The sequence below is a fragment of the Bidens hawaiensis genome, unplaced genomic scaffold (assembly GCF_021521415.1).
Source record: "Bidens hawaiensis isolate Kalapana, Puna unplaced genomic scaffold, B.hawaiensis_p1.1 tig00042357_1, whole genome shotgun sequence".
In the NCBI taxonomy this organism is placed as follows: domain Eukaryota; kingdom Viridiplantae; phylum Streptophyta; class Magnoliopsida; order Asterales; family Asteraceae; genus Bidens; species Bidens hawaiensis.
Window position 1 is genome coordinate 28355 of NW_027505775.1, and position 24519 is coordinate 52873.

At 42.2% G+C, this 24519-nt stretch overlaps 1 protein-coding gene and 1 pseudogene across 2 annotated transcripts; both read left to right on the forward strand.

Moving 5' to 3' along the window:
- The first annotated feature begins 592 nt into the window (after window positions 1-592).
- On the forward strand, window positions 593-3674 carry LOC143615250 (uncharacterized). The gene is made up of 3 exons (XM_077088421.1): window positions 593-597; window positions 1397-1634; window positions 1689-3674. Exons 1-3 carry the CDS (start codon window positions 593-595, stop codon window positions 3672-3674), a joined length of 2229 nt encoding a protein of 742 aa, XP_076944536.1.
- Window positions 3675-21542: 17868 nt separating this feature from the next.
- Window positions 21543-23557, forward strand: LOC143615248 (uncharacterized; annotated as a pseudogene). The gene is made up of 3 exons (XR_013150438.1): window positions 21543-21885; window positions 22032-22168; window positions 22877-23557. The product of XR_013150438.1 is annotated as an uncharacterized LOC143615248 (transcript).
- Window positions 23558-24519: the final 962 nt, after the last annotated feature.

Genomic DNA, 24519 nt, shown 5'->3' on the forward strand with positions numbered 1-24519 from the left:
AAGGCAAAATCACAGGGTTGGAGCGCAGACATTATAACAGAAAGATAGGTTTGAATGTCAGGGTTCTAGTAGGATGATGACATGTATGAATCGATATTTTATAAATTGTGACATGCGTTATCATTTTGGTTGTTATAAAATTTGGAGAAGGAAGTTTTCAACGGGCTATTTTTCCTATGGGTTTGCTATACCAATTAAGGGCTTTATTAAGTCCTTCATCACGTATGTGTACGCATCCCTAATGAAGGGATTATTGATCTTGAATTGGCAATACAATGTGGAATTCGGCTTATTCTTATAGTAAGACTCCAAAGGTTGGATGTCTAATGCCCATGATATAATGAGCTTATTCCTAGGGAATCTGTAAATGTGGGGTCGAATTATTTAAGCTCGTATATGACATCATACGTGGGTGGATAAATAAGTCATTAAGGAAACAACTGAATGATGTGATGAGATACTATGAACCTACCTAGTCCAAGTGAATCACTGGTTATTGAGGGATACATGTGTGGGGCATGTCTTGTGTCGTGGTTGGAAGGAGAAAAAAATTCAATGATGAGAATTAACTGCGAGCTAGACTAACATCCTAATGAGGCAAGTAATCAAACATGAAAGTGCAATAAAGAGATAACTCTCATAGACACATTCCAAAAAAACAAAGTTCTTATGATGGTTCATAACCTATTTAAGATTTTGGGGAGCAAATGTGACAAGTTATTCGGTGACATACTTTAACTATGGAATAGAATTCATTTATAGAAACAGATGTGAAGAAATTAAGAGCTCACCAACAACAACCTTGCAAAGCACTTTCTCCTCTTAATTATATAAATATTGATTCCCATCCTTAACACATAGGTAGCGCTTGCATTAAAGAAATGAAATACCATGTGAAATTGATACGGGTCCGGATACAACTCGTGGCTAGAAAGGAGCGCCGGTTTTTGTCTCAACCCATCCAACCAATTATTTGCATCTGTCTTTTATTTTATGTATTTATCTTTTTACGTATGGTGAGGGTTTTTATTCCATGTTTATTCCGGGTGTTTGTTTTCCTATTTAAACAATGGTAATTCGAGGTTGGATGGTTAAGTTTTGATAATAAGAATTTCTTTGTTTTGAACAAGTGTTTTTGTTCTCTGTCGTGCGGGTATTTGACGGCAGGTTATCACGCTAGGGTCTTCTAGCGCTCGCTTGTATACGAATCCGTATCAAGTGGTATCAGCAGCTCTGGGTTACTCAGGATGTCTGCGCAAGGGAGAGATCGTCGTCATCAACACCGTAGATTCGCCGCCAGAGGCAACGGTCATGAACAACGTGATCCTCGCGACGTTGCTGAGATTGAACGTCTACAACAACGGATTCGTGAACTTGAACTCAACTAGTTTCACAGGGAAGATGACTCCGCTACAGAAACGAATGTGTGGGACGATGGCGACAACGGGTTTCACAATGTCTTTGGTCGTCGTCCGCTTCATGATCCGCCACCACCGGTTGATCATATTCGAGCTTTGAGTATTCGTACTGAGATTCCAGACTTCGAAGGCAGCATGCAACCAGATGATTTCATTGATTGGCTTCAAACAGTGGAACACATCTTCGACCTTCGAGATGTTCCTAACAACCTCAAGGTAAAACTCGTAGCAATTAAGTTAAAAAAAAGTGCTTCATTATGGTGGGAACAGGTACAAAAACAGAGGTATAGGGAGGGAAAACACAAGGTTGACTCGTGGGACAAGATGAAGCGGTTATTACGGTCGAAGTTTTTACCCGTTAATCACCGCCAAGACTCTTTTTTGGATTACCATAATTTCAAACAACTAATGTTGTCTGTTGTAGAATTTATCCCTGCATTTGAACGCATGCGTATGTGTTGCGATGTGTACGAGGATGAAGAACAGGTTATTGCTCGGTTTTTAACCGCACTTTGGTCCGACATTGCGGATGTCATTCAGTTACAACAATATTGGTCGTTTAACGATGTTTGCAGGTTAGCCCTTCAGGTGGAAAAACAGTTATTAGCCAAAGCTAAAATACCCGGTCGTCCTCCGACTTTTTCCCGAGCACCGGCATCAACTTCATTACCACCACGAGCCAGCCCAATCAAAGCCGACACCAACCTTACTCCAGCGATTCCATCTGGGTCGTCTGATAGCGCACAACGCTGTTACAAATGTCACGGTATTGGCCATCTTAAACGTGAGTGTCCTAATAAACAGACTGTTGGTCTTGTTGACGAACCCGCACCCACGTATGATACTGATGAAGATGAAACTCCGACTTCAGATGTTCTTTACCCTGATCGAGGCGAAGCACTCGTCCTTCAACGTGTGTTCAGCACCTCCGTCGCTGATATATCCGATGACACCTTATGGCTTCGTAATAACATTTTTCGCACCAAGTGTACCTTTAAGGGTAAGGTTTGCACTGTTGTAATTGATGGTGGAAGTTGTGAAAATATTGTGGCCACTTCAATGGTGGAAAAACTACAGTTACCATTACAAGACCACCCGGAACCTTATCAACTTACTTGGCTCAAAAAGGGTAATATCCTCAAGGTTACTCATCGATGCTTGGTTCAGTTTTCGATTGGTAATAAGCATACGGATGAATTGTGGTGTGAAGTCCTACCAATGGACGCCTGTCACATCTTGTTGGGACGCCCGTGGCAGTACGATCGTCGAGTTAAACACGACGGGTTCCGCAATACATATACGTTCAAAAAAGATGATCTTCATATTACCCTAGCACCATATGATCCACGAGACGAGGGACCGACATCGATGCTCATAACACGCAATGAGTTCACCGGTCTCACAAAAAATCGGCATAACCATATTTTTTTTGGCCTCTTGATTGCCGAAGAAAATCCTAGTGTTCCAATCGTTCCACCAGAGGTACAACCACTTTTGTCTGAATTTCATACTGTTTTTCCTGACGAAATTCCCGCAGGTCTTCCTCTCGAACAGGAGATTCAACATTGTATCGACTTTTTGCCGGGCGCAAGCATACCAAACAAACCGGCTTATAGGATGAATCCGAAAGAGTCCGCGGAGTTACATCGTCAAGTCTCTAAACTCTTAGAGAAAGGTCTCATTTGGGAGAGTATGAGTCCCTGTGCCGTACCGGCTCTGTTAGTGCCCAAGACGGGTGGCGCTTTTTGGATGTGTGTGGATAGTCGAGCAGTTAACAAAATTACAATCAAGTACCGGTTCCCTATTCCACGTTTTGACGACTTGCTGGATCATTTGCATGGTGCGACGATTTTCTCAAAACTCGATTTACGTAGTGGGTATCACCAGATTCGCATGAGGCATGGTGATGAGTGGAAAACAGCGTTCAAAACGCGGGATGGGTTGTATGAATGGATGGTTATGCCATTTGGGCTGTCTAATGCACCAAGTACGTTTATGCGGTTGATGAATCATATTTTCAAGCCTCTTATTGGTTGGTGTGTTGTCGTTTATTTCGATGACATACTAGTGTTTAGTAGTGATGTGGCACAACATCTCCACCACCTTTGGGACGTTTTCATGATCCTCCGAGAGCAGCAACTTTACGCAAATGAAAAAAAGTGTCACTTCTTAACAACGGAGGTTATTTTCTTGGGATACTTGGTGTCTGGTAATGGTATTGAAGAAACACTTATCGACCCCGGGCAGATTAAATAGATGTTTCCCACGAGGGTTAGGTCCGGCAAAGATGGTTCTTCTGATGACCTGCAAAACAGACACCGTGAGCTCGTCACTGAGAAGGGGGGGGTACCTCCTTGTGACCACCTTCCGGCGTGAGAATCAGACTAGATTGCTCTTGAATATAAGTGTATATTAAGAGAATGACTAGAGCAGATATCAGGTAATATATCCAGATAAGATATGAGATAAGATGATGATACCATTCCAAGATGTTGGAGTATTTATAGCCGAAGGTAGGTTTCCAAGCAGGTACAGCCGGCTGAATAGTGTTCCTGTTCTGCCAACTGTGGGCTACGCACATGCCATGCTGGTGGTTGGTGGGTAGGCAGCGGCTGATAGTGACCAGGCCGGCTGTGTACTATTCCTGTTCCACCAACTGCAGGCTATGCACGTCTTCCGACAGGTTGGTGAGTAGGCAGCGGCTAATAGTGACATACAGTACAAGAGCGTGCTGCTCGTCATACTGTTGTCAGTGAGCTGTCGTATCTTTGGTCAGATCTTTTGTCCATACCTTGTCAGGTACAGTACAAAAGATCCTTCAGTATCGTACGGACTGGCTCATTTGGGCGGGAGTTTTCCCGGCTTTGTGCGGGAGTGTTCCCGGCTTTGTGCGGGAGTGTTCCCGGCTTTGTGCGGGAGTGTTCCCGGCTTGCTCACTCCTTCAGGTGACATTACTGAATTATTTAAGAGTTAAGTGCCTTGTGCGTGTAGCCTTGCTGCGCGGGTAGCCTTCCCTGATGGCTAGTATCCGTAGCTGCGGGAACAGGCGGAGTACGTCGACCATTGGGAGGCTTTTCCTGCGGGAACAGCTTGCGTACTGCGCGTAAGGACGTCACGTCTCTGAGCATGGTGGGTCCTGCGGATCCAGTTGGTTTCCGCGCAGACGTCTCTCCAAGGTCTTGCGAGTTTATCCTTTGCGCAGACGTCCATCTTGAAGGTGAGTCTTGCGGGTTCAACTGCGCAGACGTCCCTCTTTGAGGTGAGTCTTGCGAGTCCAACTGGGCTCTGCTGGGACCTACCTCTTCAAGTCCCCCCAGTCCAATGTTCTTCTCATGAATTGTTAATAAGTGAGGTGAACTTTTGGACTCAAGCAAAGAGTTTTGAAAAGGGTTTAGTTTTAAGGTTTTCCATGGGGATTCCTCCCGCGGAAGTCCTAATGTCACGTGCAGAAATTCCCGACTTTTCTACTTGATCTTTGGGTATGATGCGGGTAGGTCTGTAACCTCCTCGCAAGTCAGGAGCGTTGAGTTCCACTTGTGTAGATTCTCCATAAGGTTTTAGTAGTTTTGAACATAGTGATCAATTATGTTAAACAACCAATTCCATCTTGGTGCTTCAAACAATCTAGTTCTCGACGTTCCCGCTATGCGGGGATGTTATTCCCGTTTCCGCAAGCATGGCCCAGAAGATCCTTCTTGGTTTCAATTCCCTGCGGAGTGCTAAGTATGTGAAGGGTTTCACCTTGACACTGTACCCGCACTCGTCTTATAGTTACTTTACTTCCAAGGTATTTCTGGCTTCAATTCCCTGCGGGTGCTAAGTATGTGAAGGGTTTTGCCTTGACACTGTACCCGCACCCGTCTTATAGTTACTTGGTTGCCGAGGTATTCTTGGCTTCAATTCCCTGCGGGTGCTAAGTATGTGAAGGGTTTTGCCTTGACACTGTACCCGCACCCGTCTTATAGTTACTTGGTTGCCAAGGTAAGGGGTATAGTCCCGCTTACTTTTGAATCTTTGTGACTTGCGTTATAAACGTTACATGACTTGCGCATGCATATTTTAGTTTATTTTAGCAATTTTCCCAGTGTTTTGAATAAGTTAACCGTTCGACGCGCGGTTGTCAATAGGTTAGTTAAGTTTCCTCTATCATGATTTGTGCGGGTAGGACCGGCACTTTCATTTAGTGGGATGACCAAACTTCACATATAACTGATGTAACACCCCGACCAAAGGCGGATTATACATCGGGGCGCCACATATTGCTTCATTACTCGCGACACTATTGGTGTCAATATTTATTAATACACATTTCATCGCGCACGCGCAGCGGGGAAAATAAAGAACATAAATCAAACATAAATCAATATATTATAAATTATAACATTCAAACAACATTAACTTGTCTTGATACATTTTAATTCTAGGTCCAAAAGTAAAAACGTCCTACGTGTCCACAAGCTCCAAAACAGCTACTGCAAACCTGAACATGTGTTAAAATAAACGTCAAACACTTGCGTGTTGGTGAGAAATCAAGTTTAATACAATACATAGATAACAATAAATCTGCGCGCAACATGTGTATGTCTGGTTTTCAACAAGGGTGTAATCTGATCGGGACCAACTCTAAGAGACAAGACTGCCAGTGCTCACAATTGAGCTCACAAACAAGACTAACTGTGCATGTGTAAACAAAAGAGAAATCATAAACGAATGTTCTCCCGTGTTCATCTAATGGTACCATGAAAACTGCGGAATAGACCGTCCATACGGTTAATGATCCACACATACAAATAAACAGCCAAGTCTACGTCCTCAACACATGGGATACTGCGCGACTAAAGTTCATAAACAGTTTAAGACTCAAGTTTTGTATGAACACATGAACATCCCAAAGCATTTAAAATAAAAAGGGATTAGATACGAGATAACTCACTTGATAAACGATGCGGTGAAAGATATGCAAGAATCAACTCTTAAACAAGCAAAGTTAACCTATAATTAAGATTATTGTTTTAACGATCTGTTTTAAGTCTTGATAATAAGTTAGCATAATTAATAAGTAAATTATTATATAATATATATATATTACCGAAAAAGCAGGGCAGAACAGGGAGGAAGACGGAGGCAGAGAGGAAGACGGCAGAGAGAGCAAGGAGCAAGAGAACAGGAGAGATTAAGTGTTTGTGTGTGATGTGTTATGAAAATATTATTATTATTTATAGGAAAACCCTAGGAGACACAAACCCTAGAAAAAGGGGAAAAGATCTCAAAAAGTAAAAGAAAAGATATCAACGGTAAAAAGTTCTGAAAAGTAAAGATATCAAAAGATATGGCAGCTGCAGGGGGCAAGATAAAGCTGTCAGGGAACAGTAAAAAAAGCATGGGCGGTTCAGATAAAGGTACTGGTCAAGCATGGCAAAAGCAGATCTCAAAAGATAATGTCAGTCACTTTTTCTACCAACCAATGGGGTTGGTACGCATGCTGCGCCGAAAGTAACTATTCAGACATCAGATGGGTTAGGTCAACGGCTCAAAAGATAAGACAACACAAAAGCAAACGGCTAGATTTAAACAGAAGATACAAGGGTTAAGCGCGGGAAGGCTGAGTGCGCGAGCGCGAAGGCTGGCACAACAACCCTTAGCGCACTGCGGGAAGAATCGCATCCTTAGCGTGCTGCGTGAACTAGAATTCTAAGCGCATCGCGGGAAGAACATACATTCTTAGCGCATTGCGGGAAGAACATGCATTCTTAGCGCGCTGCGAGAAGAGTTCTCTTCACGCATCGCAGGAACAAGATGTCTTCACGCAGGCTTCCATGTAAGGAGTCTGGCGCGTGGAGCTGCAGACATCCTTAGGCGGGAAGAACCAAAGGACAAGCAAAGAGTTGAGGGAAACAAGGCTTAAGGGCGGGACGGCGACAAGAGGGAAAAGAAGGCGGAATGAGAGAAGGAAGAGGGACGGGACGGCGGAAAGAAAGAGAGAGAAAAAGGCGGGAAGGAAATATATATTTTTATTATTAAAAGTAAAATATAAGTATAAATAAATATTAAATCATAAAAGAAAGAGATCGGGTCAGAGAAACGGGTACCTGGGTCGGGTCGGATCAGGGCAGATGTCACAGTCTCCCCTACTTTAAGAAATTTCGTCCCGAAATTTATCTCGAAGTAGGTTGCGCAGAGAACAGGTGCGGGTACTTGATCTTCATTTGATCTTCCCTTTCCCATGTAAACTCGGCTCCGCGCTTGGACTCCCAACGAACTTTCACGATAGGGATACGACTGCGCTTGGTTTGCTTAACCTCGCGATCCATAATCTCAACAGGCTTCTCAACGAAATGCATAGATTCATCAACTTGAACTTCATCAAGTGGGATGTGAAGGTTCTCGTCAGCTAAACACTTCTTGAGATTGGATACATGGAACGTTGGATGCACATTACTGAGCGCGGGCGGCAGGTCAAGTCTGTAGGCAACTTTTCCCACACGCGCGAGAATCTTAAATGGACCAACATAACGAGGAGCAAGCTTACCTTTCTTCCCAAAGCGGACAACACCTTTCCAAGGCGACACTTTGAGGAGAACAAGATCACCAACTTGAAATTCGAGAGGCTTTCGTCTGCGATCTGCGTAACTCTTCTGTCGGCTTCTGGCAGTCAGCAGATGATCACGGATCTTGGCGATTTTATCGGTTGTCTCTTGAACAAGTTCGGGTCCTGTGATTTGAGTTTCACCCACTTCGCTCCAACAGATCGGGGAGCGGCACTTACGACCGTAAAGTGCTTCAAATGGGGCCATACCGATACTGGAATGATAGCTGTTGTTATAAGAAAACTCGATCAAAGGCAGGTGCGAATCCCAATTACCTCCAAAATCAAGAACACAAGATCGGAGCATGTCCTCAAGAGTTTGAATAGTTCGCTCAGACTGACCGTCAGTCTGAGGATGATATGCCGTACTCATGTCCAAGCGAGTTCCTAGCGCAGATTGGAGAGATTTCCAAAAGCGAGATATAAAACGGCCATCGCGATCGGATATGATGCTCAAAGGAGTACCATGGCGGCAGACAATTTCCTTGACATACAGCTGCGCGAGTTGCTCAACACGGTAGTTTTCACGAATGGGCAGGAAGTGAGCAGACTTAGTCAATCGATCCACTATTACCCAAATGCTATCATGTTTGCTTGCTGTCAAAGGTAACTTGGTAATAAAGTCCATTGCTACACATTCCCATTTCCACGTAGGAATTTCTGGTTGTTCGAGCAAACCAGATGGGCGTTGGTGTTCAGCTTTCACTTTAGAACAAGTCAGGCATTTAGCTACGAACACAGCAATATCCTTTTTCATACCGGGCCACCAATAAGTTATGCGCAAATCCTTGTACATCTTATCAGCGCCAGGATGAATAGAATACCGAGATTTGTGCGCTTCACTCAGGATATCAGCGCGAAGATTCTCATCAAAGGGGATCCAGATGCGATTAAGATAGCAGAGAATTCCACTCAGATTAGGGACAAAGTGCGCTTCCGCGCCACACGCTAACTCGGCGCGAAGGCTACCGTTACTGATGGATGCGCGCTGCGCGTCACGAATACGCGATTCAAGGTTGCTTTGAATCGGCGCAAAGTGAAGATGCGTGCGCGGCAAGATACAGTTAAGTTGGCAGGGTTTTCGGCTGAGCGCATCGGCTACCACATTAGCCTTACCAGGATGATACCGGATCTCACAATCGTAATCGCTGATGAGTTCGTTCCATCGGCGTTGCCTCATGTTAAGTTCCTTTTGATCAAAGATATGCTGAAGGCTTTTATGGTCAGTGTAGAGGATACACTTAGTACCATAAAGGTAGTGTCTCCAGATCTTCAAGGCAAAAACAACTGCACCAAGCTCGAGGTCGTGAGTTGTATAATTCTTTTCATGAACCTTAAGTTGCCTCGATGCGTAAGCGATAACCTTGCCTCGTTGCATAAGAACACAACCAAGACCTTGGTTGGATGCATCGCAATACACGACAAAATCATCATTACCCTCAGGTAGCGCAAGAACAGGAGCTTCACACAACAAACGCTTGAGCGTTAGAAAGGCTTCTTCTTGCTTCGAGCCCCAAATATACGGTTTACCTTTGTGCGTCAGAGCTGTTAAAGGCAAAGCGATCTTCGAGAAGTTCGAAATGAAGCGCCGGTAATAACCAGCTAAGCCCAGAAAGGAACGGATCTCGGAAGGAGAGGATGGCGTAATCCAGTTCTTGATTGCTTCAATCTTGGATGGGTCGACATGAATACCCATCTTGTTCACAACATGGCCAAGAAACTGTACTTCATCCGACCAGAATTCACACTTGGAGAGCTTGGCAAAGAGTTGCTCGGTTTGAAGCTTTTGCAACACCAATCGAAGATGTTGTTCATGCTCGGCCTTAGTCTTGGAATAAATCAGAACGTCATCGATAAACACGATCACGAATTTATCCAAGAAAGGCCTACACACCCGATTCATTAGATCCATGAAAACGGCGGGTGCGTTGGTTAGACCGAAGGACATGACCAAGAATTCAAAATGGCCATAACGAGTTCGAAAAGCAGTCTTCGGAACATCTTCATCGCGGATGCGCAACTGGTGATAGCCAGAGCGGAGATCAATCTTCGAGAAACAAGAGGCACCTTGGAGTTGATCAAAGAGGTCGTCAATACGCGGTAAGGGATACCGGTTTTTAATGGTGAGTTTGTTCAACTCGCGGTAATCAATACACATGCGAAACGATCCATCTTTCTTTTTAACGAACAACACCGGAGCACCCCAGGGCGAAGAGCTAGGGCGAATGAATCCTTTAGCAGTCAACTCTTGAAGTTGGCTGGCCAATTCTTGCATCTCAGCGGGTGCAAGACGATAAGGAGATTTAGCTACGGGGGAAGCACCAGGGACAAGATCAATACGGAACTCGACTTCACGAGCGGGAGGGATACCAGGAAGATCATCAGGAAAAACTTCAGGGATATCGCGAAGCTTCTCCTCTTCAGCAGGTTAAACCACATGGGCTAGAAATGCAATATACTTCTTCCGCATGAGCCTTTGGGCTTCGGCGCAAGACATAAGTTTAAGACCACTGGAGGGTTTTTCGCCGTAAATGTAAAGATCACCATTTTCTCGAGGTAGGCGAATCAATTTCTTGGCGCAAATAACTTCGGCGCGATTATTCGAGAGCCAGTCCATACCAATGATAACATCAAAGCTTCCAAGAGGCATAGGGATGAGGTCGATTAGAAAATCGTTTTCGTTAAGATTAAGCGTACAATCTTTAATCACTGAGTTAATTAAAACAGTTTCACCGTTAGCCAATTCAACTGAAAAATCTTCTTTTAAATCGCTGCGCGGTCGCGCAAGCTTCTGCTCGAAGGCGCGAGAGATAAAACTTCGATCGGCGCCAGTATCAAAAAGTACAGAAGCATAAAATCCGTTAAGTAAAAATGTACCATTAACTACGTCATTATTCGCTTGCGCTTGGTGCGCGGTTATGTTAAAAGCTCGTCCACGCGTCACTTGGTTCGAAATCTGGTTCACCGGATTCGCTTGTGTGATTTGCACTTGCAGTCTCGGGCACGCGTTCCGGAAATGACTGGGATCACCGCAGTTAAAGCACGATCTGGGTCGTGGGTTTTGGTAGGTTGGTTGTGGATTCTGCGGGTAGACTGGTGGGGTTGGCGCAATTGGATTGGCGAGAAGGACTCTACAGTTCTCAGCAGTGTGACCAGTACGGCCACATCGGGTACAAAGTCGACACGGGGTTTGGGTTGGGTGGTGAAATCTACAGGTTGGGCAAAAGGGATGGTTTCCTGTGTAAGGTTTCTTAGTTGGCGGGGCAGGGAGTGCTGGATTGGTTAAGGCATAGTTGTGGACTACAGGAGGTGTTGGGTAGGTTGACAGGGGTTGAGGGGCGTAAACTGGGGGTTGGTAAACGGGTTGCTGGACAATGGGCGGGTTGGTAAGCGCATAGGCCTTGCGCCTGCGCTTGAGGTTGTTACGGTTTGAGGGTTCTGGTTTGGTTTCTGCGGGTTCAGGGACAGTTTTGGTGGTTTTGGTCTTCTCAGTTCCCCGCAGGAACAGAGTTCCTGCTCTGACATGGTTGTCGCTGAGCACAGCGGCCAACTCAATGGCGTCAGAGAGGGTAACTGGGTTTCTGGCCCATACAGAATCTTGAATTTCCATGGGGAGACCCCCAAGGAATTTCTCGATTGCTCGGCGGGTAGGGGTAACAAGGTGAGGGACAAGCAGGCTTAGTTCATGGAAGCGCGTCGCGTACTCGCGCGCTTCACCACTGTACTGCTTAAGGTTCCAAAATTCCTCCTCCAGGCGCTTAACTTCGTTGGGAGGGCAGAATTCTCGCGTAAGAATTTCCTTGAATTCCTCCCATGTTATGCTAGAAGCAGCCTCTGCGCCACGCGCATGAGCTACTCCATTCCACCATGTAAGCGCTCTGGATTCCAGGACACTGGAAGCATACAGGGTTCGTCTGTCTGAGGGGCATTGGGTGTGGAGGAAAGTGTTTTCTATCTTCTCGAGCCATTGGAGCATCACGGTGGCTCCTCCAAGACCTGTGAACTTTGGAGGGTTACCCGCATTGAAGGATTTAATGTTGTAACTGGAGGTATTAGCATTGTTTTGGTTTAAGGCTTGGGCTATTGCGGCGGCCATTTCCTGGGAACGTTGCTGTCTACGCATGCGCGAGGCTTCTCTTCTCTGAAATCGGCGAGATAGCGGAGGCATTCTATAAAAGTTTTAATTTTAGTTAATATCTTGGTTTTATCGCAAAGTATAACTTTATAAAGCTTGGTTTCACGGAGTTAGATGCTATCAAAAGTTAAAGTAAAATAAATGATCCTAAATGCAGACTTAATAAAGGTAACAAATTCGAATCAAGAATCGACAATTCATGTATCACCATGACTTTCCGAATTCCCAATTTAAAATATACGAGCAAACGAGTATTGGAGATTGACGATTCATGTATCACCATGACTTTTCAATCCTCAATATAAAACATACAAGAAAATGAGTATTGGAGGTTGACAATTCATGTATCACCATGACTTTTCAAGTCTCCAACCTTAGAACATAATCGTAAATGGAAATTGAAAATCAACTATTCATGTATCACCATGACTTTTCGGATTTTCAATCCCAACAAACGAATATGTAAGTAAAATCAATAAAATCGAAATTCAACAAAAATCGAAATATCGCGAAATAAAACATAAAATCATATACTGCGCAGGCGCGAGCATATTCATAAATAACGAGTAATTAACAATAAGCGCGCAAACATGAGATTTCTCTCATGCGCGAGAAGGGACTCTTAGGTATTCTAGGCCGTTACGTCTAACCACCTATCCTAAAGTCAACGAGCTCTGATACCAATCTGTAACACCCCGACCAAAGGCGGATTATACATCGGGGCGCCACATATTGCTTCATTACTCGCGACACTATTGGTGTCAATATTTATTAATACACATTTTATCGCGCACGCGCAGCGGGGAAAATAAAGAACATAAATCAAACATAAATCAATATATTATAAATTATAACATTCAAACAACATTAACTTGTCTTGATACATTTTAATTCTAGGTCCAAAAGTAAAAACGTCCTACGTGTCCACAAGCTCCAAAACAGCTACTGCAAACCTGAACATGTGTTAAAATAAACGTCAAACACTTGCGTGTTGGTGAGAAATCAAGTTTAATACAATACATAGATAACAATAAATCTGCGCGCAACATGTGTATGTCTGGTTTTCAACAAGGGTGTAATCTGATCGGGACCAACTCTAAGAGACAAGACTGCCAGTGCTCACAATTGAGCTCACAAACAAGACTAACTGTGCATGTGTAAACAAAAGAGAAATCATAAACGAATGTTCTCCCGTGTTCATCTAATGGTACCATGAAAACTGCGGAATAGACCGTCCATACGGTTAATGATCCACACATACAAATAAACAGCCAAGTCTACGTCCTCAACACATGGGATACTGCGCGACTAAAGTTCATAAACAGTTTAAGACTCAAGTTTTGTATGAACACATGAACATCCCAAAGCATTTAAAATAAAAAGGGATTAGATACGAGATAACTCACTTGATAAACGATGCGGTGAAAGATATGCAAGAATCAACTCTTAAACAAGCAAAGTTAACCTATAATTAAGATTATTGTTTTAACGATCTGTTTTAAGTCTTGATAATAAGTTAGCATAATTAATAAGTAAATTATTATATAATATATATATATATTACCGGAAAAGCAGGGCAGAACAGGGAGGAAGACGGAGGCAGAGAGGAAGACGGCAGAGAGAGCAAGGAGCAAGAGAACAGGAGAGATTAAGTGTTTGTGTGTGATGTGTTATGAAAATATTATTATTATTTATAGGAAAACCCTAGGAGACACAAACCCTAGAAAAAGGGGAAAAGATCTCAAAAAGTAAAAGAAAAGATATCAACGGTAAAAAGTTCTGAAAAGTAAAGATATCAAAAGATATGGCAGCTGCAGGGGGCAAGATAAAGCTGTCAGGGAACAGTAAAAAAAGCATGGGCGGTTCAGATAAAGGTACTGGTCAAGCATGGCAAAAGCAGATCTCAAAAGATAATGTCAGTCACTTTTTCTACCAACCAATGGGGTTGGTACGCATGCTGCGCCGAAAGTAACTATTCAGACATCAGATGGGTTAGGTCAACGGCTCAAAAGATAAGACAACACAAAAGCAAACGGCTAGATTTAAACAGAAGATACAAGGGTTAAGCGCGGGAAGGCTGAGTGCGCGAGCGCGAAGGCTGGCACAACAACCCTTAGCGCACTGCGGGAAGAATCGCATCCTTAGCGTGCTGCGTGAACTAGAATTCTAAGCGCATCGCGGGAAGAACATACATTCTTAGCGCATTGCGGGAAGAACATGCATTCTTAGCGCGCTGCGAGAAGAGTTCTCTTCACGCATCGCAGGAACAAGATGTCTTCACGCAGGCTTCCATGTAAGGAGTCTGGCGCGTGGAGCTGCAGACATCCTTAGGCGGGAAGAACCAAAGGACAAGCAAAGAGTTGAGGGAAACAAGGCTTAAGGGCGGGACGGCGACAAGAGGGAAAAGAAGGCGGAATGAGAGAAGGAAGAGGGACGGGACGGCGGAAAGAAAGAGAGAGAAAAAGGCGGGAAGGAAATATATATTTTTATTATTAAAAGTAAAATATAAGTATAAATAAATATTAAATCATAAAAGAAAGAGATCGGGTCAGAGAAACGGGTACCTGGGTCGGGTCGGATCAGGGCAGATGTCACAACTGACCTGCGTGAAGGTTTTTTTCATCTTTTTAAAAATTTTCTAAGTGTTATAAATAAGTTAACCTTTCGACGCGTGGTTGTCGATAGGTTAATTCAGTTTCCTCTATCATGATTTGTGCGGGTAGGACCGTCACTTTCATTTAGTGGGATGACCAAACTTCACCTATAACTGACCTGCGTGAAAGTTTTCCTCATCTTTTCCTTAGAAATTTTTGCCGTTTTTTGTGTTTATGCGGGTTTTGCCGCTTTCCACACGCAACGACTTCTTTCCATATTTATGCGGTGAATACCGGCATTAGTCTGGAAAGTTCACAAGTATAAATGTAATACTAACCTGTTTATGCGGGTTTTGTCGCCTTCCACACGTAAGATCATCAGCGTCAATGTGATTTGGAGAATCATTTCCATTAGAAGTGGCTCTAGGCCTTTTCTTTACAAGCTTGGAATTGATCTACATGCAGCCTTTGTAATTGAGCTCCCTTCCATGTTCTTGGGATGGGGGCGTCATCGAGCCTTTCGAGCCGATATGCACTCGGTTTGGAATATCGTTGCTTACGCAATATGTAGTCTCCAACATTGAAGCTGCAGTTTCATCCGTGTTTTCCCCAACTGGGGTTCTACACGCATTAGCCTGCTTAGCGTCCATTACGCCACGAGGTGAGTGAGTTTGCTCTCCGTGGCGGAAAGGTATAGGATTAATTCCTCTCCCGCTTCTGGTGCTGTGAGTGTTGGGAGTTCGATCAAGCGTGACCAAATTTCCTGAAAAGCTGCTTCCGCTTCTGGTGTCCAGCGGAAGTGCGTTTTCTTGAAACAGTTTCTCAGCGTCGACACGAATGAGAACGACCTATCCGCATGATTTGCCAAGAAGCGGTTAAGTGCAACTAGGCGTCCATTCAGTGTCTGAGCTTGCTTGATGGTAGTAGGTGATTCCGTTTTGATAAAGGCTTCGACCTTTTCAGGGTTCGCTCTGAAGCTATCTTTTGTAACAATGACTCCTAAGAACTTCCCTTCTTCCATCCCAAAAAAACACTTGCTCGGGTTGAGCTTCATGTTTATCCTTCTGAGTGTGTTGAATGTTTCTTCGATGTCTTTCAACATCGCTTCTGGGTCAAGGCTTTTGATGACAAGGTCATCCATGTAGACTTCCAAGTTCCTCCCAATTTAGGCATGAAACTCTTTGTCCATCAGGCGTTGGTATGTGGACCCGGCATTCTTAAGTCCGAATGGCATCATTTGATAACAGAATGTGCCATCGGGCGTCCGAAATGCAGTTTTGTCCAGATCGTCAATGGCCATGTGGATTTGATGGTACCCTTTATACGCATCAAGGAAGCATTTAAGGCGAAACGGCGTTAACGAATCTACCTTAAGATCAATTTCGGGTAACGGGTAACAATCTTTGGGGCATGCTTTGTTCAAGTCTTTGAAATCTATGCACATGCGCCCTTGTTTGTTAGATTTTGGTATCGTGACGGGATTTGCAACCCATGTTTTATATCTGCTAATGCGTACGATGCCCGCGTCAAGGAGTTCCTTGACTTGGGTTCTACACGCGTTGGCTTGTTCCGCCCCTATTACTCTGCGCTTTTGTATGACTGGCGTAAAAGCCGAGTCACACTTGAGCTTATGCTCTGCCTTATTTCGAGGTACCAGTCATGTTAGCTGGTGTCGACGCGAAGGTGTCAGCGTTTTTAAGCGTTTGAGTGAAGGATTGTTTACTGCACTTGCCTTAGCTTGGGTAACCGGGGTAGTGTTCGTAAAAATTATGAACTCGCCGGTGTTCCCCCCAGTAGCTGGGGTTGTGGTTACCGGGGTTTTGAATCCCTGGAGAGGATTGTTTACTGCACTTGCCCCGGCTTGGGTAACCAGGGTAGTGTTCGTAAAATTTACTGCACTTGCCCCGGCTTGGGTAACCGGGGTAGTGTTCGTAAAATTTGTGTACTCGCAGGTATTCCCCCCAGTAGCTGGGGTTGTGGTTACCGGGGTTTCTTGGTCACTCGTTGGCCTTGGCAACGGAGTAACCTTAACCATCTTTCCAAAAGTTTGAAAAAACTGAAAAAGAATAAGTTATAGCTTTTTCCCACGGATGGCGCCAATGAAGAAACACTAATCGACCCCGGGCAGATTACGGATAATCTGGGGGTTAAATAGATGTTTCCCACGAGGGTTAGGTCCGGCAAAGATGGTTCTTCTGATGACCTGCAAAACAGACACCGTGAGCTCGTCACTGAGAAGGGGGGGTACCTCCTTGTGACCACCCTCCGGCGTGAGAATCAGACTAGATTGCTCTTGAATATAAGTGTATATTAAGAGAATGACTAGAGCAGATATCAGGTAATATATCCAGATAAGATATGAGATAAGATGATGATACCATTCCAAGATGTTGGAGTATTTATAGCCGAAGGTAGGTTTCCAAGCAGGTACAGCCGGCTGAATAGTGTTCCTGTTCTGCCAACTGTGGGCTACGCACATGCCATGCTGGTGGTTGGTGGGTAGGCAGCGGCTGATAGTGACCAGGCCGGCTGTGTACTATTCCTGTTCCACCAACTGCAGGCTATGCACGTCTTCCGACAGGTTGGTGAGTAGGCAGCGGCTAATAGTGACATACAGTACAAGAGCGTGCTGCTCGTCATACTGTTGTCAGTGAGCTGTCGTATCTTTGGTCAGATCTTTTGTCAATAACTCGTCAGGTACAGTACAAAAGATCCTCCAGTATCGTACGGACTGGCTCATTTGGGCGGGAGTTTTCTCGGCTTTGTGCGGGAGTGTTCCCGGCTTTGTGCGGGAGTGTTCCCGGCTTGCTCACTCCTTCAGGTGACATTACTGAATTATTTAAGAGTTAAGTGCCTTGTGCGTGTAGCCTTGCTGCGCGGGTAGCCTTCCCTGATGGCTAGTATCCGTAGCTACGGGAACAGGCGGAGTACGTCGACCATTGGGAGGCTTTTCCTGCGGGAACAGCTTGCGTACTGCGCGTAAGGACGTCACGTCTCTGAGCATGGTGGGTCCTGCGGATCCAGTTGGTTTCTGCGCAGACGTCTCTCCAAGGTCTTACGAGTTTATCCTTTGCGCAGACGTCCCTCTTGAAGGTGAGTCTTGCGGGTTCAACTGCGCAGACGTCCCTCTTTGAGGTGAGTCTTGCGGGTCCAACTGGGCTCTGCTGGGACCTACCTCTTCAGGTATACGCATGGATGAGTCTAAAGTTTTGGCCATCACCACGTGTCCCACACCCCAATCATTGCATGATGTTCGTAGTTTTCATGGGCTCGCATCTTTCTACTGACAATTTATTCGGAATTTCAGCACTATTGTGGCTCCTATTACGGAATGCTTAAAAAGTTCTAAGTTTACTTGGTCATTGGCTGCACAACACTCTTTTGATGTCCTTAAAGCCGCTGTCACGCAAGCCCCTGTTCTCGCATTGCCAAACTTCGAGCATGTTTTCCAAGTAGAATGTGACGCATCGGGTATGGGTATTGGGGGTGTATTGAGCCAACAACATCGACCCATTGCATTTTTTAGTGAAAAGTTGAGTGACGCAAGACGAAGATATAGTACGTATGATAAAGAATTTTATGCAATAATTCGCAGCCTTGAGTATTGGCGTCACTACCTTCTTCCCGGTGAATTTATTCTGTACTCGGACCATCAAGCTCTTAAATTCATCCAAGGCAAAGCAAAGTTAAATCCACGCCATGCAAAGTGGGTCGAAACTCTTTAGGATTTCACATTCGTTATCCGCCATAAAGCGGGTTCTGAGAACACCGTCGCTGATGCGCTAAGCCGTCGTCCAGCTTTTATGACTTCAGTCATTTTTGAGGTAACCGGGTTTGACTCATTTTCCACTTTATATCAAGATGACCCTGACTTTCATAGTATTTGGCAAAAGTGTAAACATGTACCGTATCAGTGTTTCGTCCAAAAGAAGGGACTTCTTTACAAAGGAAATCGTTTATGCGTTCCGCTCGTCGTTTCGTGAAGCGATTATCCTTGAGTGCTATCAGGGGGCACTAGCAGGCCATTTTGGGAGAGAAAAGACTATTTCATTGGTGCGAGATCGATTTTTTTGGCCAAAAATATCAAAAGAAGTTTCCAAGATATTGAAGAGGTGTCGTGTTTGTCATGTGGCCAAAACTCATCACACGAACCAAGGATTGTATACACCGTTGCCTACACCCGCTCGGCCTTGGGAGGATGTTAGTATCGATTTTGTCTTGGGTTTACTGTTGACACAACGAAAAAAAGATTCCGTTATGGTCGTGGTTGATCGTTTTTCTAAGATGGATCATTTTATTCCGTGTGTTAAAACATTTGACGCGTCGCAAGTAGCGCGTCTTTATTTTGCAGAAATCGTTCGTTTGCATGGGGTGCCAAGGTCTATAAGATCGGATAACGACATGAAGTTTGTTAGTCACTTTTGGCGCACGTTATGGAAGCGTTTGGGTGCAAAGTTACAGTTTAGTAGTTCACACCACCCTCAAACGGATGGTCAAACCCAGGTGACAAATCGGAGTTTGGGGAATCTCCTTCGCAGACTTGTTGGTGATAACCCAAAGAAGTGGGATCTTGTTCTACCTCAGGCGGAGTTCGCGTATAATCGGTCGAACCATAGCTCGACCGGGCGTAGCCCATTCTTTGTTGTTTATGGATGCAACCCGTTCACCCCGCTTGATCTGGCTCCTTTTTCGGAGTTTGAACATTTTAGTGCTGATGGAGATGAGCAAGCCTCTCAAGTTAAACTTTTGCATGAACATGTAAGGGAGCAAATTGTTAAACACAATTTACAGTATCAAGCAAGAGTTAATAAACATAGGCGCAAGGTGGTTTTTAACGAAGGGGACCTCGTTTGGGTTTACTTGCGCCGGGAACGATTTCCGCAGGGGCGGTTCGGGAAGCTTCATCCACAGGCTGACGGGCCTTTCCGTGTTCTTAGGCGCATCAATGATAATGCGTACAAAATTGATCTACCAGGCCATTACAAGGTCTCTGCCACTTTCAACGTTGCTGATTTGTCCCCGTATGCGCCAGATAACGAAGCTGACTCGGAGTCGAGTCCTTTTTTAGAGGGGGAAGATGATACGGATCCGGATACAACTCGTGGCTAGAAAGGAGCGCCGGTTTTTGTCTCAACCCATCCAACCAATTATTTGCATCTATCTTTTATTTTAAGTATTTATCTTTTTACGTATGGTGAGGATTTTTATTCCATGTTTATTCCTTTTTTGTTGGGTGTTTGTTTTCCTATTTAAACAATGGTAATTCTAGGTTGGATGGTTAAGTTTTGATAATAAGAATTTCTTTGTTTTGAACAAGTGTTTTTGTTCACTGTCGTGCGGGCATTCGACGGCAGGTTATCATGCTAGGGTCTTCTAGCGCTTGCTTGTATACGAATCCGTATCAGAAATGGAATGGAGTATTGTAACGGAATAAAAACAGGGGTATGTTGATTATATCAATAAGACCATTAGTAGAAACTGAACTCTAATATGTTCGTTCAGTCATAATCAAGTATATAAACTTAATCAAGGAACTTACTTGATGGAATTCATACCTTAGAGAAAGATGATCCAATGATCGATTCCGGTTCGGTTCCTGTTATGATGCCTTGCCGGTTCTAATGAGTAAATCCTTGTAGAGAATATTACGTGTGTGTTTCTCGTGGTCTAAACCCTTTCTAAATATAAAAATACCCACCGGTTAAAACTCTTTGACCAAGTCGGCTCCTCTTGAACAACTCAGATACTCAAAGGAGTATGACACTCTTCCCTTTCCTCGATTATAGCAAGACTTTACTTTTTTGGGTGAGTGGGGCTTCTATCTGTTGGACAATCGACTTCCTTCACTCAACAATATGCTACATTGGTCATCGACCTTTGTGTTCGATGCACACGGACTTCTTCTGGACGTTACCATGTCACTATTGATGTCCCATCAATAGATGCTTTCGAGTCTTTTACCATTTTAGTTTTTAAGCTATTAGAGTTGTGAGTATTTTGTCTACTTGTGGTGAGCCCACATACGTTATTGATCACCCTCTTAGTACATGGGTCTCAAGATAGTATATAAAAATCTTCCCGAAACATAAAACATCTATAAATTAATAATCTCAACTAGTTTTATACATTTATAATCTTCCGGAAACATAAAATACAATTAAACATCTATAGATTAATAAGCTCGATAAAATTAAAAATTTGTCTAGTCTCAACTAGGGACTAGTGCAAAGTTGGATCACAATCGATAAAATAATAAGATAATAACTTTTTTGAAATCCTAGTGTGTATATATATATATATATTGATCCCAACGAAACTACAAAATTAATAATTACTAAAAAATTTCAATTTCTACGACTGTTTAGTAAAAAATGAATCCATAGTCATTTGTTCTTTTGTTGAATTTCAAATCTATATTAAGTTCATATTCAAATCTCCTCATTGCATTTAATAGTTGGGGCATTGTATTCTCGTATAGCAACTAAAAGTTGTGAAGAGTTGTTGCTGCCTTGAACTTGTTTTTGTAATTTACTTTTCGGTACAATGAACCAACTTTTTACTTATTCAAAAACAATGAACTTGACAAATTCAATTAATTTGTGAATGTACATTGCATTGAAACTTTAAAGGTCATACATAAAACATATTAAAGTTAATAGATTATTAATTTATTGATATAATAGTATCTCGCTCAATTAATAAAATATTTTGATTCTAACATTATTAATTTATAAATATTTTCGTGTATATAAGATTAACACATGAAACGTGCAAACATGTCCAAACATATATTGTTTCTTGATGTTGTGTTACTTTGGATTTTACCTCACCCAACTACTACTTAAATTTAATAAACTCGTCCACCTGTATATTTGATAAACAACGGATAAAAAACTGTTATCTGTTGCCGGGAGAAAGGGTATTAAAGTAACTACACATGGGTGAAAGTAGTGAAGTGCATGTTTATGGTTCTTGTCATCTATTGCTTTATTTCCTTTTCTCCCACTCTTAATCAATTATATCTTTCTTTAATGCTTTCTTCTTCCTCCTGCTTCCGACTTCAATTCCACCCATTCAACAAGTTTTTTTTAGTTTTCTCATCATATAAACAAGTTCAAAATGGAAGATCTTCATGCTTCCAAGAAAAGGCAAGTACACTCTTCATCAAGATCAAGATCAATATCGAAATTAAGATTTCTTGTTTCTTTTATTATTTTACTTATAACTTGTATATGAATATGACTCTAAAAGCACAAAAAGTTTTCATCTTTTTATGATTGTTTTTGCAAGATGGGAAGGTGGTTGATAAGATTGTGGTGAAAGTGAAACTTGAAGAAAATGAAGGGAAAAAGAAGAGTGAACAAAACCCTTCTTGTGATTGTTGGTCTTGGAGGAAATATGGTCAAAAACCCATAAAAGGATCTCCTTATCCAAGGTTTTTGTTGTTGAAATTTAGTTTGTTCAATTATTTTCTTATACTCACTCAAGATGTTTTTTAAATCATAATAAACCAACATATTCTTTTTTTAGTTTGCGCAGAAAATTCCTAAAAATTACTGTTAACTCATCGATATAAATTATATACTCTTATATCAACATTGTTACACACTTGAAACTTTATTTAATCAACTTTTTTTTTTTTCAGTTTATAAGGTAGCAAATCAATTTTTTAACAAGGTTCACAAAATACATGTATTGTAAACATATTTAAAAAGTATGAATAATGATTTAGTATGATATTAATAGTTTCTTTTTAGTATATTCCATACTAAAAAGTTCTTCTATTTTGGGAAGAAATTATAGGATTCCTACTTTTAGCATTTATCAATATAAAATTTCACAAATGTGTGATATTCCTGGTCTCCTAGTTAAAAACGTTATAACTATCTTTTTATTTACACCTAAAATAATGGTAGTACAATTGCCCCCAAAATATTATTGTTATCCTGATTTTTAAACATGTTGATGAATAAACAACATAAGTTAAAAAGGGTACAAGCAAGGCTTGCACATATAAACCATGTGTAAAATATGTATGCGCTAAATGTATAGAGGTGGTATTTACCAATCACTCAATTCCACCAACTTAAAACATCAATTATTGCTCATAAAGTTGTTTTTTTTTTCTAATATTTTTTTATAGGGGATACTACAAATGCAGCACATCAAAAAGTTGTTTAGCCAAGAAACAGTGGAGATATGTAGAACAGATGCATCCATGCTTATAGTCACCTACACTTCTACCCATAATCATCCAAACCCTAATATCCCCAAACAAGCCAAAAATAAACCAATATCAAAAGACAATGCAACCTGCGAACCCGATCAAGAGATTGAAGAGCAAAAGCCTGTTATCAAGCTTGGAAGCGATGATTTTCACATCATCAAAACTCTAGAAGACGAAACCTGCTTGGCAGTAAATCTTGAAAATACATTCAATGATGAAGAACCGCTAACATATCCCGATCTTATGAAATCTTCAACATCAAAAACGGAAGAAAACGACTTCTATGATGAACTTGAGGAGTTACCCATGTCTTCCTCATCATTCAAAAGTTTCATAAGTAGTAACTTTTTTGAGGAAAGACTTCTTGTTCAACCTTCTTAACAAGTGAACAAAAATATGTAATTACATTTAGTTGTGATAATCTAAAACCAACTAGTAATAATGATCCCGCTAAACTATTAGTGGAACTAGATCTCTATCAAATGTATCCAGCGTTATAGTTTTCTTATAGTTGGACCCTTTAATTTGTCACATGTAGAGTTCAATGTAAATAAGGTTTATATCTTGAACTCGTTAGTTAAAAAGTTTTCATTTCACACGTTGCGTATCATGCTAAACTAAAGATGGTTAGTGATGATCTTGCGTTCGTTAACTTAAGATGGTCCCAAGATCGATGTTTGTGTTCTGATAATTTTAAGATTACATAATCAAGAGGTTAAGTTAGTGCACACGGGCAAATGTGTTGTGAGCATAAGTGGGAATATCATTTGCCATTTGGAAGCATGCATGTACTTTTTTGGCACTCAAAAAGGCTGTGATAGAATCTACTAGCTACAAGGTGGACGACAAACTTTTTGGTTTTGTTGATTTCTTAGCACGAGTGGTTGTATATTCTCTTTTTCTAACATGCCAAATCTAGAACATCCAAAGATTCTAACAAGTGGCCGGTTAGGCTTTTAGGGTCGCGATGCCATAAACAAATGCAAACTAACTATGTTTACAAACCCAAAAGAAAATCTATTACTTTTACTAATCATGTATAAGTTATTTGCTAAAATCTATTGCTTTAAAAAGAAGTTCTATAAACAACCATGCATGGATTTAAGCAACCAATAGGGTGGTGGTCCGTTGACAAAAACAAAGTCTTTAAACATCCGGATTTGAGATGACAAGATCTTGGGTTCAAGTCACACATAAAACAAAGACTGAAACAAAATTGGTCGTTATGAGAAAGTGGATTTGAAGAAATGCACCATATATGCTATCACACAACTAAATTATAATAATAGAAAAATACTTTACGAGTTAGAGCATCTACAACAGGGGAAAACCCCCTTGTTTGGATCTACATGGCACCAATAAACAAGAAAGTAACTCCATCATTGTAGCCATTAAATTTGTGGATAAAGTCATTTTCTACAAACTTCAACAGATCCCGATTCAAGATAAATTCACGAGGAAGTGGTATTTCTTTAGGATCTACTCCAGCGTTTAGAAATTGGTTAATAGGTAAAGATACATGTACTTGATGCCCTGCCCAAGAGAGAGACCCAAGTCCT

Excerpts from the sequence above, each read along its gene's own strand:
- LOC143615250 (XM_077088421.1), top strand. Across the intron at positions 1,635-1,688 it reads ATGTTCCTAACAACCTCAAG|GTACAAAAACAGAGGTATAG; the intron begins GTAAAACTCGTA and ends TGGTGGGAACAG.